This window comes from Piliocolobus tephrosceles, chromosome 10, assembly GCF_002776525.5.
Source record: "Piliocolobus tephrosceles isolate RC106 chromosome 10, ASM277652v3, whole genome shotgun sequence".
In the NCBI taxonomy this organism is placed as follows: domain Eukaryota; kingdom Metazoa; phylum Chordata; class Mammalia; order Primates; family Cercopithecidae; genus Piliocolobus; species Piliocolobus tephrosceles.
Genome location: NC_045443.1, coordinates 25,242,578 through 25,262,384, shown reverse-complemented (window position 1 = coordinate 25,262,384; position 19,807 = coordinate 25,242,578). Strand labels below are relative to the sequence as shown.

Below are 19,807 nucleotides of genomic sequence, written 5' to 3'. Positions count from 1 at the left end.
CCACCACTATAGTCCAGCCTGGGTGACAGAGCAAGATCCTGTCTCAAAATATAATAACAATAATAATAATAATAATAATAAAATCTATCTGTCTACCTACTTACCTATCTGTATGTATGTGCAACATTGTAACCAGAGTACTAACACACACAATTATTGAATTATTAGTACTAAGAAGATCACATGCATCATCAGACACGCATCTTTAAATGCCTCGCAGGATATTAGAAATACACAAAAACAAGAGTGTGGAAATGCTGGTGATGCTTTCACTAGAACAGTGTTGGGGTGAGAAGCAAATGCAGATGGAGACAGCGAGGCTGACAAGGTGAACACAGGAAGGAGTAGGATTGGACACAGACTATGGCTCTACAAGGCTGGGGCAGAGCCCAGAGTGGCTCTGGGGAGGGAGGCCCAGGTGCAGACACTTATTTTTAATTTTCTCAAAATAAAGCTGAAAGGGTTCCTGTTGCCTGTTCAGCAGCCAAACTAAGGGCTTTTTTCCTTTCCTGAGGAAGGTGAGAGTTCTATTCCTACCAATCCAGATCCAAGTCCCAAGAAAATCACGAATGAAACAATATAACTTCTATACTATATAACCACAGCATTTCCCATTTACAAATCACAAATGAGATGATTCATGTTATAGAAACGTGTTCTAGCAGAACACAAATATCAACTATGGCCAAGTGTTAGCTACTATTTGGCATTTATTATGTTATTTATATAATTCACAACAACTGCATTTAACAGAAGAAGATACTGAAGCTCAGAGAGGCAATGTGATTTGCTCAGCTTTACCCAGCCACTCTTTTGTAGACTTTGAGTGAGAACACAGGTTTGTTAATTTCAAATCCCATGTTCTTAATCATTATACTATACTTCCCAGATTACTTCTCCATATCTGCATTGTTCATTTGGGAAAACTTGGGTCCCTATCCCATCAGAGTTGTTGAGCAAGCCATATTTGGCTGTGGTTTTCTCGTTGGCCGTCATCCCAAAACCTTCTGTCTTTAAGTATCTCAATCACCTGGATCCCTGCGCCCGCCTTCTTTGGCTCATTTCCCTCCTGTTTACTGACTGCTTAGGACACGGCTTTCATCTTGAATCCATGCTCCAAGCCCTAAGGGTTTTACCTCTCCCATACCTCCTGCCCTCCATGCTAAGAATAGCAAGCTAGAAGAGTGTTTGCAGTGATATCATCTAGGTGAAAGCCTCCTCTAAACGATGAAGTTCTTATTTGAACATAAGAAATTATGCTATACTGGAGCTTCCCAGGATCTCTCTTCAAGCAAAAATTTGTGATTCTTAAAGGTAATTCTCTCATTGTCTGTTAGAGGACTGACTCCATGAAGATTTCATGTCAGATGGGAACAAGAGATGGTGAATAGTAAGGGGGTGATAGTTTTGGATTGTATCAATTAGTCCATGATCTGTGTACATAAGATTCACCCTAATATGTTATATACACATCCTATAAGCTTTTAAACATTTCCTTTGTAGGTGAATTCATATCGTTTGTAGCGACATGGATGAAGCTGGAAACCATCATTCTGAGCAAACTATCGCAAGGACAGAAAACCAAACTCCACATATTCTCACTCATAGGTGGGAATTGAACAATGAGAATACTTGGACACAGGGTGGGGAACATCACACACTGGGGACTGTCATGGGGTGGGGGATGGGGGAAGGATAGCATTAGGAGAAATAACTAATGTAAATCACGAGTTAATGGGTGCAGCACACCAACACGGCACATGTATACATATGTAACAAACCTGCACATTGTATACATGCACCCTAGAACTTAAAGTATAATAAAAAAATTCCCTTTTTAAAGCAAACACCAATTATAATCCAGTCATGTATATATTAACAAGATACTTAGATATAAACAAAGTTTAGACGCAGAAGAAAGAAAATATATCAGTAACCTTTCAAGCAGTTGAACAGTTTGCACAGCACATTTCTTGAAGGACATCATGCACATGAATTGCCTCATAAATCACCCCAGTTCTGATGGCAGTTGAAAATTTGAACAATATTATGTATTCAAGATAAAGTTCAGGATTTCTGATCAAATGTCATATATAAATTTCCAGTTCTAGTGTGAACATTATGCACACTGATCTGAACATTTGGGCCAAACCAGCTGCATCCCCACACAATGTGCTGATGCAACTTAGATGGATCAGAAAACAATTGTCTGAAATACTTTGTGAATTTATTAAACTAACCAGAGAGTTTCAGAAAAGCTAAATAGATATAAATATGTTTTGTTTTCTGACTCAGAATCAGATGTCTGACTCAGAACTCAAACAGCATGGGGTGGCAGTGGTCACAGTGGGATGTGCGTGGACGTGTTTGTGTGATAACTGTACTCACCGACATTTGTTCGCAGTCTATCTGGAACATCTGCTACACAGACCATTTTGAAAATATGTGCTATCTAAATTTCCCTCTTCTTTCAAAGATTGAATTTAAAGGGCATTGTTAGAAAGATCATAAGCAAATGGTCATACGAACAAAATCCTGATTTGTATGGGTTTTTTGGGCAGCAAAAGATACAAGTAACAAGTAAGGGATTTCATAAATCTGGACAGCTTATAAATAACTCAAGACAGAAAGGAACTGTCCACTTTACTTTATCCAGGCAGAAAAAAATACACGTATTAACCCAGGGCAGCTTTCATATTCGGCTTTTAAGTGTATTTGAATCTATTATGCTGTGAAGATAAACTGGGAAGACAGAAATAGCAAGTTCATAATATCAAGAACGTGTGCTTTGGGATAAGTTAGAAAAGTTAGCTCTTCTAAGAAAATACTGCAAGAAAATCATAGTGAGGAAAGGGAACAAATTCTTAGCAGTTTATAAGACTCAGATTTAATATTGATTTAATCAAAAGCCAAACTGGAGCAAAAGAATAGTCCTGGGCACAGTGTCTGAAGCAGACACACCTCAAACCAACTTCGGAATGCCTGGTGATTCATGTCTCAACATGAACAGTTCTGATCACAAAGGAACCTTCTCCAGTGCCCTCTGAGCAGCAGTAAAATAATACACAGACTATGTAATTTAAAGACTGCCTTGCTAGCTTAACAGAGTGAATCACAATATTTAGAATTATTGAAAACTGGCAACTTCATAAAGGTTTAAAAATTATGACAATAATATGTTGAACAACCATTGCTATTTTGACATTTTATTTATTTATTTATTTATTTATTTGTAATTTTTGTAGAGACGGGGTTTTGCCACGTTGTCCAGGCTGGTCTCAAACTCCTGAGCTCAAGCAATCTGCCCACCTCGGCCTCCCAAAATGCTGGGATTACAGGGGTGAGCCATCGTGCCCGGCAAACCACTGCTATTTTAAAACTAGACTATTTCTTAAACTCCTAAATAGCTTTCTCAGATAATAGTAGAAAGGGTACAATAAATCCAAAACAAGCTCACGTCTGAAATTTTTCATCTCTAGCCTACCTTAAGCTTATATTTAATTGTTTATTTCTCAAACCAAATAACTTTCTATAAAAAGAGCATTTATACTGCTATAACAAGAAACTGGCTGAACAAAAGCAATTGTCTGATAAATGACTAAATAAGTAAGGTTTATTTTTACCATATTATGTTTCTAGAATGAAACAATTTTATAGCTAATCTGACATGTGTAATGAGACAATTGTCTTCTCACATAAATCTCTGGTAAATGTTTATACACTTTTGGGTAATACAGAAAAAAGACAAATATTCCAATTTTTAAAATGCAAAATATGTATGTAGAGGATGCATTAAAACTTTAAAATAATTTTCACACGTTTGATATTTTGATAAACATTGAATTCATAATTATTTTGCCCAATCCCCCAAAATTACCAAAGAAAACAGACAGGCAAGGCCTTTTCTACCATATGAGAGGAAAAAACTAGCTAATAAAATCAGAGAATAATATATAACAATTTGCAAGTTCAAATATACCATGCATACTAGATTTTTCTCCTTGTTTACTTTTAGAAATGTTGAGAAGTTTTATTTAATTTTAAAAGAAAAAAGGAGCCACAGACAAAACCAGCTTATAATAAAAAAGCAAAAAGGGAAGTTAATGGTTAAACCCATGCATGCACCTAGCCACTCAGCAAACCTCTCTGAAAGCCTCACAATATTGCCTTCTCAAACCATTTCATTGTCACAAATTCAGGAACGATATCCTAGCTGTAATCTAGAAAAACATCTGTAGTCCTATGCCCCACCTCAGGGTGAACAAAAACTGGGGCATAAACGAAAATTTGCTACTCACTCTTCAGTTTCCTTGTCTTCTGCTGAAGTGCCTGGCAAGTGTTCGATAATTCAGTATTTATAGTTTGAAGTTTCCGTTGTTCCGAAATTGCTTCCTCTAATTTATGCAGTAAAGACGTAGCTTTTTCACTGGCAGAGTGGGCTTCTCGATCTCGATCCTCGCCCTGGATATGAACAGTTAGTACTGGGTTGTAGCAGTGTGGCCAGGAAAGCAAGCAATGGAGTGCTCACTCTTGTGATGCAGGCGAAACTGAAAATGTGTTTTTCTTCTCAGGGAAGTGATAAGCCTCTCCTGAACTTCTGCAATTCTGTGTTTGCATGGGCTTGGTATGCCTGAGCTATTTCTACAGCGGTTGAAGTCCTGATATGTCAAGTTGCCTCTTTCTGCAGAGTCGCCTCTTTCATCAGCAGGCTGTTGACACCGCCTCTCTCACAACTCCCCCTTTACTTCCTCTGCTCACTGTTAGTCGCTAGGGACTGAACTTGCAGTTCCTCTTTGCTTTCTTTTTTGTTTGTTGTTGTTGTTCCTCCTCCATTTTTATTTCATGGTTTGCAGGGCATCTAAGGAGATGTCCCCTGAATCTAATGTAGCCATGAGCCACCCTACCTGCTCCTTCGCATCCTCCAACCCTTGGCTGGCTTCTTGGAGTCTCTTCCCAAGGATGCCTTCCTGGTTGACAGCGTCTTCTTGCAGTTGTTTAATGGCTTCTAGTTGTTTCTGACTGGAGTTAAAAAAAAAAAAAAACAAAAGTCCAAACCACAAGTCGTCAGTGACATTTCAACTAAGAGTCACCCTGTGAAACTGTGACAAATTCAAACTTAACACCACTTCCTTAGAGATCAGAGGAAAAAGTGAAAGTATTTACATATAAATGCTTCACAAATATAAAATCTTAAGCAAAGCGTATTGGTCGCTTAGCCTGACACCCTCACTTTACAGATAAGGACTTCTAGTTTCATCTTTTACATTGGTGTGTTCAGTTCCCACCAGTTGCATTCATAGCACTTAACATCAGTTGCCAGTTGCTCAGAAGATGGCTCTACAATGAGGTCAGGGTGACAGGTGCAATATTTACACATCACAGCTCGCTTTTACAGAAAAAGAAAGGAATGGGGTAAAGGTGGGGGGAGGGAAAAGAAAAGGAAAGAGAACTTTGTTTCATGACCTTAAACTTTCTCCTTAAGGGTTGTCAATCATAGTATAAACACGTGCCACGAGCACAGGAAGGACCGCCCCCAGGCACAGATGAAAGCTGGCGGTTGGTATTTCTACTTTAGTCCTCTCTTTGCTGAAGCTCTTCTCCCTACCACCCTTCCCCACCACAGATCTCATGGTGCCATTACATTACACCTCATCTGGGTCCAGTTCTATAGAACATGTAAAAATGCACTTACTCTCTGTTAGCAGATGAGATTATTTAATGTGTGTTACATGCCAGCACATCAATGATTATCTGGAAACAATTTGACTTGAATATGGACCTTAACTCAAAGTGGTGATAAATGTTGGGAGTTGCAAAACAACAAGGAAGACACTGTCAAGCTGTAGGCCTTGTGCATGCCTCTCAAACGTTAACATTTAGTCAGAATGCCACTGCACACTGCACAAATCCAGCCCTGGTTTCAAGAAGGACCACGTGAGAGGCAAGAATGTTCTCACAGAATGCTTACCATACTGGTAAACAAGTAAACAAAATCCTAAGCAAAAATAAAAACTGGCCGGGCGCGGTGGCTCAAGCCTGTAATCCCAGCACTTTGGGAGGCCGAGACGGGCGGATCACGAGGTCAGAGATCAAGACCATCCTGGCTAACCCGGTGAAACCCCGTCTCTACTAAAAATACAAAAAAAAAAAAAAAAAAAAAAATAGCTGGGCGAGGTGGCGAGCGCCTGTAGTCCCAGCTACTCTGGAGGCTGAGGCAGGAGAATGGCGTAAACCCGGCAGGCAGAGCTTGCAATGAGCTGAGATCCGGCCACTGCACTCCAGGCTGGGCGACAGAGCGAGACTCCGTCTCAAAAAAAAAAAAAAAAACTGCCTATATCACCACACATTCCACTGAGCATCCTTCAACAGCTTATAGTTGTCTCTCTCTCTCTCTTTTTTTTTTTAACTGTGGTAGGAACATGGAACAGGAGATTTACCCACTTAACAAAACTTTGTACAATACAGTGTTAATAACTATAGGCATAATGTTGTACAGCAGATCTCTAGAACATCTTCATCTTGCATAACTGAAACTTTATACCTATTGAGTAGCAACTCCTCATGTCCCCTCCCCTAGCCCCTGGCAACCGCCATTCTTCTTCTATTTCTATGAGTTTAACTGTCTTAGATACCTCAGATAACTGGGATCATGCAGTATTTGTTGTTCTGTGACTCACTTATTTTACTTGGGATAGCGTCCTCCAGGTTTATCTATGTTGTCATATGTGGTAGAATTTCCTTTTTTTTTTTTTAAGGTTGAATAATATTCCCTTGTATTTATATACCAAATTTTCTTTAATCATTCGTGGACATTCAGGTTGTTCCCAAATCTTGGCTATTGAGAATAATGCTGCAATGAACATGGGAATGCAAATAGCTCTGCCAGGTCCTGATTTTAATTATTTTGGATAACTACCCAGAATCGGAGTCCCTAGATCAAATGGTAGTTTAATTTTTAATATTTTGAGAAAACTCTGTCACTTTTTTTTTTTTTTTTTTTTTTTTTTTTGAGATGGAGTCTTTCTCTGTCTCCAGGCTGGAGGGCAGTGACGCGATCTTGGCTCACTGCAACCTTCACCTCCTGGGTTTAAGCGATTCTCCTGCCTCAGCCTCCTAGGCAGCTGGGACTACAGGCGTGTGCCACCATGCCCAGCTAATTTTTTGTATTTTAGTGGAGACGGGTTTTCACCATGTTGGCCAGGATGGTCTCGATCTCCTGACCTCGTGATCTGCCTGTCTTGTCCTCCCAAAGTGCTGGGATTACAGGCATGAGCCACCGCACCTGGCCCTCCATAACATTTTCTATAGTGCCTGCACCACTTTCCATTCCAACAACTGTGCCCTAGGACTCCAGTATCTCTACATCCTCACCAACACTTTTTTCTTTTTTCTTTTTTTTTTTTTTTTTTTGAGACAGAGTTTTGCTCTGTCGCCCAGGCTGGAGTGCAGTGGCACAATCTTGGCTCACTGCAAGCTCCACCTCCCGAGTTCACACCATTCTCCTGCCTCAGCCTCCTGAGTAGCTGGGACTACAGGCGCCCACCACCATGCCTGGCTAATTTTTATTTTTTGTATTTTTAATAGAGATGGGGTTTCACTGTGTTAGCCAGGATGGTCTTGATCTCCTGACCTTGTGATCCAACTGCCTCAGCCTCCCAAAGTGCTGGGATTACAGGCATGAGCCACCGTGCCCAGCCATCTTTTAAAATAATAGCCATCCTAAGAGGTATGATACAATATCTAATTATAGTCTTAACTTGCATTTTCCTAATGATTAGTTATGTTGAACATCTGTTCGTACACCTGTTGGCCATTTATCGTCTTCTTTTGAGAAATGTCTATTCAAGTCTTTTGCCTATTTTTAAAACTAGTTATTTGTGTGTTTTTTTGTTGTTGTTGTTCTTGAGTTGTAGGGGTTTCTTATATTTTCTAAATATTAACCCCTTAAGTGAAAGACTTCTTCAAGGAGAACTACAAACCACTGCTTAAGGAAATCAGAGAGGACACAAACAAATGGAAAAACATTCGATGCTCATGGATAGGAAGAATCAATATCATGAAAATAGCCATACTGCCCAAAGTAATTTATAGATTCAATGCTATTCCCATTAAACTGCCATTAGCATTCTTCACAGAATTAAAATAAACTATTTAACAATTCATATGGAATCAAAAAAAGAACCCAAATCTCCAAGACAATCCTAAGAAAAATTAACAAAGCTGGAGGCATCACGCTGCCTGTCTTTAAACTATACTAAAAGGCTACAGCAACCAAATAGCATGGTACTGGTACAAAAACAGATACATAGACCAATAGAACAGAATAGAGAACTCAGAAATAAGACTGTACACCTGTAACCATCTGATCTTTGACAAATCTGACAAAAGAAAGCAATGGGAAAAGGATTCCCTATTTAATAAATGGTGCTGGGAGAACTGGCTAGCCACATGCAGAAAATTGAAACTGGTTCCCTTCCTCAGACCTTATACAAAAATTAACTCAATATAGATTAAAGACTTAAGTGTAAAACCCCAAACTATAAAAACCCTGAAAGAAAATCCAAGCAATACAATTCAGGACATAGGCACGGGCAAAGATTTCATGATGAAAACACCAGAAGCAATTGCAATAAAAGCAAAAATTGACAAATAGGATCTAATTAAACTAAAGAGTTTCTGCACAGGAAAAGAAATTATCATCTGAGTCAACAGACAACCTAGAGAATGGGAGAACATTTTTGTAATCTATCCATTGGACAAAGGTTTAATATCCAGAGTCTGCAAGGAACTTTAACAAATTTACAAAAAAAAATAAAAAATAAAAAACATTAAAAACCACTTTTTTAAGCCAGATGCAGAGGCTTACACCTGTAATCCCAGCGCTTTGGGAGGCTGAGGTGGGCAGATCTCTTGAGGTCAGGAGTTCAAGACTAGCCTGGCCAATGTGGTGAAAGCCTGTCTCTACTTAAAATACAAAAATTAGCTGGGCATGGTGGTGCGTGTCTATAGTCCCAGCTACTCAGGAGGCTGAGGCAGGAGAATTGCTTGAACCTGGGAGGTGGAGGTTGCAGTGAGCTGAGATCGAGACCGTGCCATTGCACTCCAGCCTGAGCAACAGAGCGAGACTCTGTCTCAAAAGAATAAAAAAATTAAAAGTGGGCAAAGGACATGAACAGACACTTCTCAAAATAAGACATTCACGCAGCCAACAAACATGAAAAAAAGCTCAACATCACTGATCATTAGAGAAATGCAAATCAAAATCACAATAAGATACCACCTCATGCCAGTCAAAATGGCAATTATTAAAAATCTCAGAAATAACAGATGCTGGCAAGGTTGCAGAGAAAAAGGAATGCTTTTATACTGTTGGTGAGTTATAAATTAGTTCATCCATTGTGGAAGACAGTGTGGTAATTCTTCAAAGATCTAGATAGAGGTAGAAATACCATTTGACCCAGAAAGCCCATTACTGAGTGTATACCCAAAGAATATAAATCATTCTATTATAAAGATACATGCATGCATATGTTCATTGCAGCACTATTCATAATAGCAGAGACATGGAATCAACCAAAATGCCCATCAGTGATAGACTGGATAAAGAAAATGCGATACATATATACCATGGAATACTACGCAGCCATAAAAAGGAACAAAGTCACCTCCTTTGCAGGGACATGGATGGAACTAGAAGCTGCTACTCTCAGCAAACTAGCACAGGAACAGAAAATTAACATCACATGTTCTCACTTATAAGTGGGAGCTGAATGATGAGAACACATGGACACAGGTGGGGAACAACACACACTGGAGCCTGTCAAGTGGGTGAGGAGGGAGAGCATCAGGAAGAATAGCAAATGGATGCTGGGCTTAATACCCAGGTGATGGGTTGATCTGTGCAGCAAACCACTGTGGCACACATTTACCTATGTAACAAACCTGCACATCCTGCACATGTACCCTGGAACTTAAAAGTTAACGGAAAAAACAAAAACAAAAAAACAACAACAAAAAATTAACCCCTTATCACTTGTAAAGTTTACAAATATTTTCTCCCATTCCATAGGTTGCCTTTTCATTGCATTGTATTCTTTGCTGTGCTGAAGTTTTTTGGACTGATGTAGTCCAACATGTCTATTTTGCTTTTGTTGCCTGTGCTTTTGGTGTTATATCCAAGAAATCTTGCCAAGACCAACATTATGAAGCTTTCCCCCATGTTTTCTTCTAGGTGTTTTCAGTTCCAAGTCTTACATTTATATCTTTAATCCATTTTTAATTGATTTTTGTTTATTGTATAAGAGTCCAATTTCATTCTTTTGTCTGTGGATGTCCAGTTATCCCTGCACCATTTGTTGAAGAGATTATCCTTTTCCTATTACATATTCTTAGTACCTATGTTGAATATCAATTGACCATATATGCATCGGTTTATTTCTAGACTCTCTATTCTGTTTCATTGGTCTATATGTCGGTATTTATGCTAGTACCATACTGGTTTAATTACTGTAGCTTTGTAATATATTTTGAAATCAGGAATGGTAATGTCTCCATGTTTGTTCTTTCTTCTCAAGATTGTCTTCAGCTATTCAGGGTCCCTCATGGTTCCATAAGAATTTTAGGGCCAGGCACAGTGGCTCATGCCTGTAATCCCAGCATTCTGGGAGACTGAGGTGGGTGGATCACGAGGTCAGGAGCTGGAGACCATCCTGGTTAACACGGTGAAACCCCATCTCTACTAAAAACACACAAAAAAATTAGCCGGGTGTGGTGACAGGCACCTGTAGTCCCAGCTACTGGGGAAGCTGAGGCAGGAGAATGGCATGAACCCAGGAGGTGGAGCGTGTAGTGAGCTGAGATCATGCCACTGCACTCCAGCCTGGGCAACAGAGCGAGACTCCGTCTCAAAAAAAAAAAAAAAAAAAAAAAAACCAAAAAACCAAAAACAGAATTTTAGGATTTTTTTTCTATTTCTGTAAAAAAATTCCATCGGAATTTTTGTTAGGGATTGCATTGAATCTATAGATTGCTTTGGGTACTATGGACATTTTAACAACATTAATTCTTCCAATCTATGAACATAGGATGCCTTTTCATTTATTTGTGTCTTCTTTAATTTCTGTCATCAATATTTTGTAGTTTTTATTATATGTGTTTTACCTCTTTAAATTTATTCTAAAGTACTCTTTTTGAAGTTATTGTAAATGCAAGTGTTAATTTCTTCTTCAGATAGTTCAGTGTTGCTTATATATAAATAAAACTTACTATTGTATGTTGATTTTGTGTCATGCAACTTTACTAAATTTTATTCTAACAGGTTTTTTTGTGAAATCATTAGGGTTTTCTATAAATAAGACCATGTTATCTGCAGAGATCATTTTACTTCTACCTTTTTTATTTACATGCCCCCCCTTTTTTTTTTCTTGCCTGAATGCTATGGCTAGTACTACACTGAACAGAAGTGGTGAGAGTGGGCATCCTTGCTTTGTTGCTGATCTTAGAGGAAAAACTTTGTCTTTTACCATTGAGTGATGTTCACTAGGTTTTTCATATATTACTTTTATTATGTTGAGATAATTTTCTTCTATTCCTAGTTTCCTAAGAGTTTTTACACAAAATACTGTTAAATTTTATCAAATGTTTTTTCTGCACCTACAGAGATGATCACACGCAATATTTATCCTCCATTCTGTTACTGTGGTATATCACAATAATCAGTTTACATATGCTGAACCATCCTTACATCCCAAAAATAAACCCTACTTGGTCATGGTGTATAAGCCTTTTAATGGGCTTTTGAATTTGACTTATATTTGCTTATATTTTCTTGAGGATTTTGCGTCATCAGGGATACTGGCCTGGCTTTGGTATCAAGGTAATGCTGGCCTCATGAAATGAATTTGGAAATGTACCTTCGTTTTCTTTTCTTCTTCTTCTTCTTCTTTTTTTTTTTTTTTTTTTTTTGGTGAAGAATTTCAGAAGGATTAGCATTAATCTTCTTTAAATGTTTGGTAGAATTCACCAGTGAAGCCATCTCATACTGGGCTTTTCTTTTTTGGGAGGTGTTTAATTACTTCTGGCTGGTTGTAGATCTTTTCCGATTTTCCATTTCTTCACGATTCATAAAGAAATATGATAGGGTATACGTTTGTGGGAATTTTTTCCATTTCTTCTAAGTTATCTAATTTGTTGGCATAAAATTGTTTATACTAGTCTTTTGTGATCCTTTGTGTTTCTGCAGTTCTAGTTGTGATTTCTCCTCCTTCATTTCTGATTGAGTCCTCTTAGTTTAGCTAAAAGTTTGTCTGTCTTGTTTATCTTTTCAAAACTCCATCTCTTAGTTTTGCTGCTTTTTAATTGCTTTTCTATTTTAAACAACTTTTTGCTCTAATTTTTATTATTTCCTTTCTTCTGGGAAGGAACTTTGGGCTTAAGTTGTTCTTTTTCTGGTTCATTGAAGTGTAAAAAGTTAGGTTTATCTGAAATCTATCTTCTTTTTTAATACGTTTTTATCACTATAAAATGCCCTCTTAGTACTGCTTTTTCTACATCCCAAAGATTTTGGTATGTGCTTTTGCTTTCATTTGTCTCAAGTGTAATTTTCTTTATTTCTTCATTGACCTATTTGTTGCTCAGGAATCTGTTGTTTAATTCTCACATATTTGTGAATATTCCGTTTTCCTTTTGCTATAATAGATTTCTAGTTTGATCTCATTGTGGTAGGAGAAAGATAATTAGCATGATTTCAATAATCTTAAATTTGTTAATATTTGTTTTGTGACCTAATGTATGATATATCCTGAAGAATGTTCTATGTGCATTTAAGAAGGATGTATATTCTACTGCAGTTGGGCAGAATGTTCTGTGTTAGGTCCATTTACTCTCTAGTGCTACTCAAGTCTGCTATTTCCTTATTTTCTGTCTAGATGTTCTATCCATTATTGAATGTGAAATACTAAAGTCTCTTATTATTGTATTGCTGTCTATTTCTTCTATTTCCCCTTTCAGTTCTGTCAGTGTTTGCTTTATATATTTAGGTTCTCTAATGTTGGGTGTGTAGATATTATATTTTCCTGGTGAGTTGATCCTTTTATTATATAATGTCCTTCTTTGTTTCTTATGACAGTATTTGACTTAAAGTCTATTTTGTCTGATATAGTTATCCATACTCTCTTTTGGCTGCCATGTGCCTGGAATATCTTTTTACATCTCTTCACCTTCAGCTTATGTATGTACTTAAATCTAAAGTGAGTCTCTTGAGCCAGCATATAGTTGAATCTTGGCTTTTTAAAATTTAGTATGTTCAGCCCTCTATGTCTATTGATTGGTAAGCTTAATCCACTTATATTTGAAGTAATTATTGATAGGGAAGGACTTACTATTGCCATTTTATTATTTTTCTGTCTGTCTTGTAGTTATTTTGTCCCTCTTTTCCTCTCTACTTGCCTTCCTTTGAGTTTTGTTGACTTCTCTGTATTGATATTCTTTGACTCCTTTCTTTGTGTGTGTGTCTGCTCTATAGGTATATTATTTGGGGTTATCATGGAGCTTACATAAAACATCTTATAATTATAATAGCCTATTTTAAGCTAACAACCTAAATTCCATCACATATAAAAACTCTATACTATTTCTTCTCTCCTTCAAACACTTTGTTATTGATATCATAATTTACATATTTTAGTTATGTATCATAAATATTTTTATGGTTTTTTTCTTATAATACTTTTAACTTTTATATAAGAATTAAAACTGATTTAACCACAACCATTACAGTGTTACAACATTCTGTGTTTGTATTTTCTTTTTGTTAAAATTCTAACTTTGCACAGGCATTTTCTTTTGACCTCGAGCATTTTTATGGGATTCTCTGTCAGGTAAGTCCTTTATCTGTTTCATTAGGGTCAGTTTCTGGAGACTTATTTTGTTCCTTTGTTTGCAACATATCTTGCTACTTCGTTATTTTCCTTGACTCTTTTTAACTGTGCATTAGAAAAATAGCCAATTCTCTCAGTCTTCACATACTGGTTTCATACAGGAGAAAACCCTTAATCAATCCAGGAAGAGATTCTGGAGGCCAGGGGTGGTCTCAAACATTCACGCTCATCCAAACCACCATTTTTGTTTCTAGCAGCCCCAAGGCATCTAGAGCATGCTGGGTCTCACAGTACTCTGAGATAGGTAAGACAGAAGCCAATTCTTTGGGCAGCATCCAGAAACATTGAAACATTGGATACGTAGTCCAATTCTTCCATCCTTTCATCCCTGGAAAGAAGCTGAGACCTAAGGCTTTTCACTGAGCTGGGAGTAGGGGCTCCAGCAAGCTCATGCATGCTAGTTCAAACTACCTTCTTCGTTTTCAGTCATATCCAGGCATCTAGAGTATGCCAGGTCCTATTAGCACTGTAAGACAAGTGAAACAGAAGCTAGTATCTTGGGCAGCCCCCAGGACAGTTGAAATGTTGGTTGGACATGTGGCTTGATTCTTCTCCCCACCCCCACCACACTAGGGAGAAGCTGAGACCTGGAGGTTTCTTTCCACTGACATGGCACTGAGCTGGGGATAGGGATTATGATGAAGATTCCTCAAAGTTTCCTACCAGCCTTGATGAAGCTGGATTCACATTCACTCAGGATTCAGAAGCCTCTCAACTAGTTTCTGGATTTCTCACAATAGGAATTTGTTCCTGTATTGTTGTTGAATTCATGTGTTCCTGGAGAGAAGGAGAGTTCAGAGCTTCCTATTCCACCATCTTGCTGGAATCATTCCTTTTTTTTTTTAATTTTTTTATTTTAATGACATCACGTTTATCTACTTTTCTCTCTTCTAGGAATAGTCTGTGTTCTCAAGAGTGCCCATTATCTTCCAAGAGAAAGCAAAAGGACTTTAAGGACCATCATAAATCCATATTTATTAATACTCATACTTTCAATTACTTATATGTATTTTCACCAATAGAACATGTTTTATGAACTTTATGAATCATAAGTCTTAGAAATAGCTTTTTAAAAATAGCAGATGGGGGCCGGGTGCAGTGGCTCATGCCTGTAATCCCAGCACTTTGGGAGGCCGAGGCAGGTGGATCATGAGGTCAAGAGATCGAGACCATCCTGGCCAACATGGTGAAACCCCATCTCTACTAAAAATACAAAAAGTTAGCTGGGCATGGTGGTGTGCACCTGTAGTTCCAGCTACTCAGGAGGCTGAGGCAGGAGAATCACTTGAACCCAGGAGGCGGAGGTTGTAGTGAGCCAAGATTGCGCCACTGCACTCCAGCCTGGCAACACAGCGAGACTGTCTCAAGAAAAAAAATATTCGATGGTACCATCTGTTAAAGATATTCAACAGATGATAAACCTTTGAAGATTTTTCTCCCACAGAATTTTTTTTTTTTTTTTTTTTTTTTTGAGACGGAGTCTCGCTCTGTCACCCAGGCTGGAGTGCAGTGGCAAGATCTCAGCTCACTGCAAGCTCCGCCTCCCGGGTTTACGCCATTCTCCTGCCTCAGCCTCCCAAGTAGCTGAGACTACAGGCACCCGTGACCACGCCCGGCTAGTTTTTTGTATTTTTTTTAGTAGAGACGGGGTTTCACCGTGTTAGCCAGGATGGTCTCTATCTCCTGACCTCGTGATCCGCTGGCCTCGGCCTCCCAAAGTGCTGGGATTACAGGCTTGAGCCACCGTGCCTGACCAGAAATGTTATTATCATGTAAAGAGGTATACATTAGCTTGTGTGTGTGTTTAAATCTAACAGTTCTCTCTGCCAACATGTTCTAATGATAAATCTTGATTTCTATTCTAGTCTACATCTTTCCCAGACTTTGCTGTCTAAATAGCACACCATTTACCTGGTTTTCAGATGAAAAGCCTCTAAGTCGAGGATGACTCCTCTCTTTCTCCACACATATAACTTGCCACCATGTTTGATCAGATCCACCCTCAAAAATACACTTCAAATTTAATAATTTCTTACCACTTCCGTGACTATTACTCTGACCCATACTACATCCCTCGTCTGGACTACTGCAATTGTTCCTAACTCTATAACTTTTTCATCATGAAATATTTTATATTTCAACTCAGTATACAAACACACACACATATACACACACATAGCTGAAACAAAAATTCAATTCAGCACTACTTATTCTTACTATATGTAATACACTCTATTATTTTATACCTTACTTTTTAAAAAATGAGTCACAAACCAGTAAATTGATATCAGAATATCGAAGTGATTATCTGTTGTTGAAAACCTCTTCTCTGGCTGGGTGCAGTGGCTCACGCCTGTAATCCCAGCACTTTGGAAGGCCTACGTGGGCAGATCACTTGAGATCAGGAGTTTGAGAACAGTCTGGCCAACATAGCAAAACCCTGTTTCTACTTAAAAAAAAAAAAAAAAAAAATTAGCTGAGCATAGTGGCACACAGCTACTTGGGAGTCTGAGACAGGAGAATTGCTTGAACTCGGGAGGTGGAGGTTGAACCCAGGAGGCGGAGGTTCCAGTAAGCTGAGATCGCGCCACTGCACTCCAGCCTGTCTGGAAAAAAAAGAAAAGAGAAGAAAACTCTTCTCACTGGTCTCACTGCTTTCACTTTTGCCCTCTATAAATAATTCTTCATCCAGCAGATCTTTCAAAACACAAATCACAAAAAAAAGAAGAAAAAAATAAAAACAAAAACAAAACACAAATCATGTTTCTTCTCTGCTCCTAACCCTCTGATGGCTTCTCACCACACTCAATGAAATCCCAACTCCTAAACATGGACTGCAAAGGCTGTGTGTGGCCTGGCCCCTGTCTATCCCTCTGGCCCCACATCCTACCACTGCCCAGCCCCCCCCCCGCCCCCCCCATGCCGGCTTCTTGCTGCTGCTCAAAAACACCAAGCTCACTACAATCTCAGGGTCATTGCACCAGCTCCTTCCTCCGCCTGGAACACACCCGGATGGTCACATAGCTCACTCCCTCACCCCACTCAGGTCTCCACTCAATTCATTACTCCTCAGGCAGGACTTTCCTGGCTATTTTCTCTAAAATGCTCCCAGTCATTCTCTGTCTTCTTATCCTGATTTAATTTTCTTTATACCACTCCCTGACATTATATGTTTATATGTTTGTTATTTGCATCCTTTACTAGATGTTAGTTTCATAGAGGCAGAGATTTCTGTCTTATTTCCTATAATTCCTTAGCACCTGGGTTTGGGGAAGGGGTGGAAGACTGGCGAAGAGCAGACATCCTGACGGATGTTGTACGAATCAAGATTTGCTTTCCTCGCCAAGCCTTCTGAGGGAACTTTCCTGTCCATGCCTCTCTTTGGCCCACTCACTGATTTCCATTCTCCAGCACTAGAGCCCAATTGTCCCACAGCAGAATGGGAGCCTCTCTTCCTCAGCAAATAGCCCCTAAAAATTTACCTTTAATAAACATTTCCTACCTCATCTAAACAGAATTCTCTCTCATCCTTACAAAATACTCCATTTATTTTCCTTTTCTTTTCTTTTCTTTTCTCTCTTTTTTTGTTTTAGAGGCAGTGTCTTGCTCTGTCTCCCAGGCTGCTAGAGTGCACTGGCACAATTATAGCTCACTGTAGCCTCAAACTCCTGGGTTCAAGCAATCCTTCTACCTCAGCCTCCCAAGTAGCTGAGACTACAGGCATGCATCACCATGCCCAGCTCATTAAAAAAATTTTTTTTGAAAGACAGGGTCTCGCTATGTTGCCCAGGCTGGTCTGAACTCCCAGGCTCAAGCCATCTTCGTGTCTTGGCTTCCCAAAGTGCTGGAATTATAGGTGTGAGCCGGGGCACCCAGCTATTTACTTATTCATAGCTGAAATCCACAGTCAAATTATTTTGTGTGTAGCCTTTATGTGGCTTTGTGAGTTTTAAATTGCGTCCCTCCCAGCACTTTGGGAGGCCGAGACGGGCGGATCACGAGGTCAGGAGATCGAGACCATCCTGGCTAACACGGTGAAACCCGTCTCTACAAAAAAATACAAAAAACTAGCCGGGCGAGGTGGCGGGCGCCTGTAGTCCCAGCTACTCAGGAGGCTGAGGCAGGAGAATGGCGTAAACCCGGAAGGCGGAGCTTGCAGTGAGCTGAGATCCGGCCACTGCACTCCAGCCTGGGCGACAGAGCGAGACTCCGTCTCAAAAAAAAAAAAAAAAAAAAAAAAAAAATTGCATCCAGAAGCCAGAGGTTATAACCATCTTATGCTGATAAGGAGTATTTTGCCCAATGCTAGGTTCCCAGAATATTTTTAAAGAATCTTGTATCAGATTTAACAAGTTGATGGTGGGAGATAAGCCATTGAAAGGACTCAGGTTTTGGAGTCAGACAGAACTAGGTCTGAATCCCAGCTATCACTTAATCCCAGCTGGGTGACCTTGGGCAAATTATGGAACCTCTCTGGAGATAAATAGATGTCAAATTCTTAGCGCTACATCTGACATCGTAGCCTCCAGACAAATGACAACTACTGTTATTTAACCAGGCTGCTTATATGTCTAAGTAGGACAATACAAAATATTCATTCATTTTGAGATGACATTAGTGAAGACCTCTCTCCAAATAGTTCTTTGTTGCTAAATAGAAGAATGTTGACGCTGCCTTTTGTGGAGATGGTATCTGCGTAAGGAAGCTGCGTGTCCACTTAGCCCACATCTTTTACCACTATGGGGAAGTGTGGGTTCTCTGCTTCTTAGGGAAAGCAGAAGACCATTTTCTTGACAGTTCCTCTGGTATTCTCTCTCTCTGGTATCCAGTTTCCTTATATTTGGGGGGAATAAAATAGTTTCTTCTAGCTTTTTCTTCAAGCTTTCCTCAGTCTCTAATTACATTTTAAAATTTTATTCAAGTACAATATATACCTATGTTCATTTGCTCATTTACTCAAAAAGTATCTCTTAAGTGAGCACTAAGTATGGTCCTAGCAGCTATATAAATGGTGGTTAACAAAAGATATAATTGCTGTGCTTATGGTTTCCAGGGTGTAAAAATTTCAAGAATTTCCCCATTATCATAAGAATTGAGGGTACAGAAAGGATAAGAGGGTAAGTTATTTTATATTTGTTATCATTTTTCCCTATGACTTCATTTAACTGACATTTAGTTGCCCAGTGCCCAACATGATACACTGAGGTGAAACATAAAACCCAATGGGGAGGAGCCAACAGACTGGCTTCAAGTTCCAGAGCTTCCGTTAATAACTCTCAGGCCTTAGTTCACTTTATCTCCTCATGCCTTAGTCCTCTGTAAAATTATGAGATTACTAGAGGATCTCTAAAGCTTCTTCTGGTAAAAGACTATATTTCATAATTACAAATTTCTTCTCCAGGGAAAAAATAACTCATTATACTGGTTTCCACAGAATTTTTTTTTTTTTTTTGAGACGGAGTCTCACTCTGTTACTCAGGTTGGAGTGCAGTGGTGCGATCTCAGTTCACTGCAACCTCTGCCTCCCAGGCTCAAGCAATTCTCCTGCCTCAGCCTCCCGAGTAGCTGGGATTACAGGCATGCACCACCACAACAGGCTAATTTTTATATTATTAGTAGAGATGAGCTTTCACCATGTTGGCCAGGCTGGTCTTAAACTCCTGACCTCAGGTGATTTGCCTGCGTTGGCCTCCCAAAGTACTGGGATTACAGGTGTGACCCACTGCGCCTGGCCGGTTTCCACAGATTTTATAGTTTGTCATTTGCAATTTTGAACATGTAAGTCAATTTCATACTGTTTTATAATTCAGAATTGTCAAACAGAATGTCTTCTCTGAATAAAGTCTCATCTGAAATCAATGTATGCAACT

At 39.1% G+C, this 19,807-nt stretch overlaps 2 protein-coding genes across 6 annotated transcripts in view; both read right to left on the bottom strand.

Moving 5' to 3' along the window:
* Positions 1-5,014, bottom strand: part of LRMP (lymphoid restricted membrane protein) — a 57,204-nt gene extending 52,190 nt beyond the window's left edge. For 3 of the 5 annotated variants that reach the window (XM_031936287.1, XM_031936288.1, XM_031936289.1), the window contains exon 1: positions 4,299-5,014. The gene's annotated coding sequence lies outside the window, so the exon portion shown is untranslated. The remainder of the gene's footprint in view (positions 1-4,298) is intronic. The other 2 variants (XM_023209062.2, XM_023209063.2) reach the window with 2 other exon arrangements.
* LOC111540624 (lymphoid-restricted membrane protein) overlaps positions 1-19,807 on the bottom strand; it is a 91,760-nt gene that overhangs the window by 31,355 nt on the left and 40,598 nt on the right. The window contains exon 18 of the mRNA XM_023209061.1: positions 4,299-5,019. Coding sequence (XP_023064829.1) covers positions 4,836-5,019 — 184 coding nt within the window. The 3' untranslated portion in view covers positions 4,299-4,835. The remainder of the gene's footprint in view (positions 1-4,298; positions 5,020-19,807) is intronic.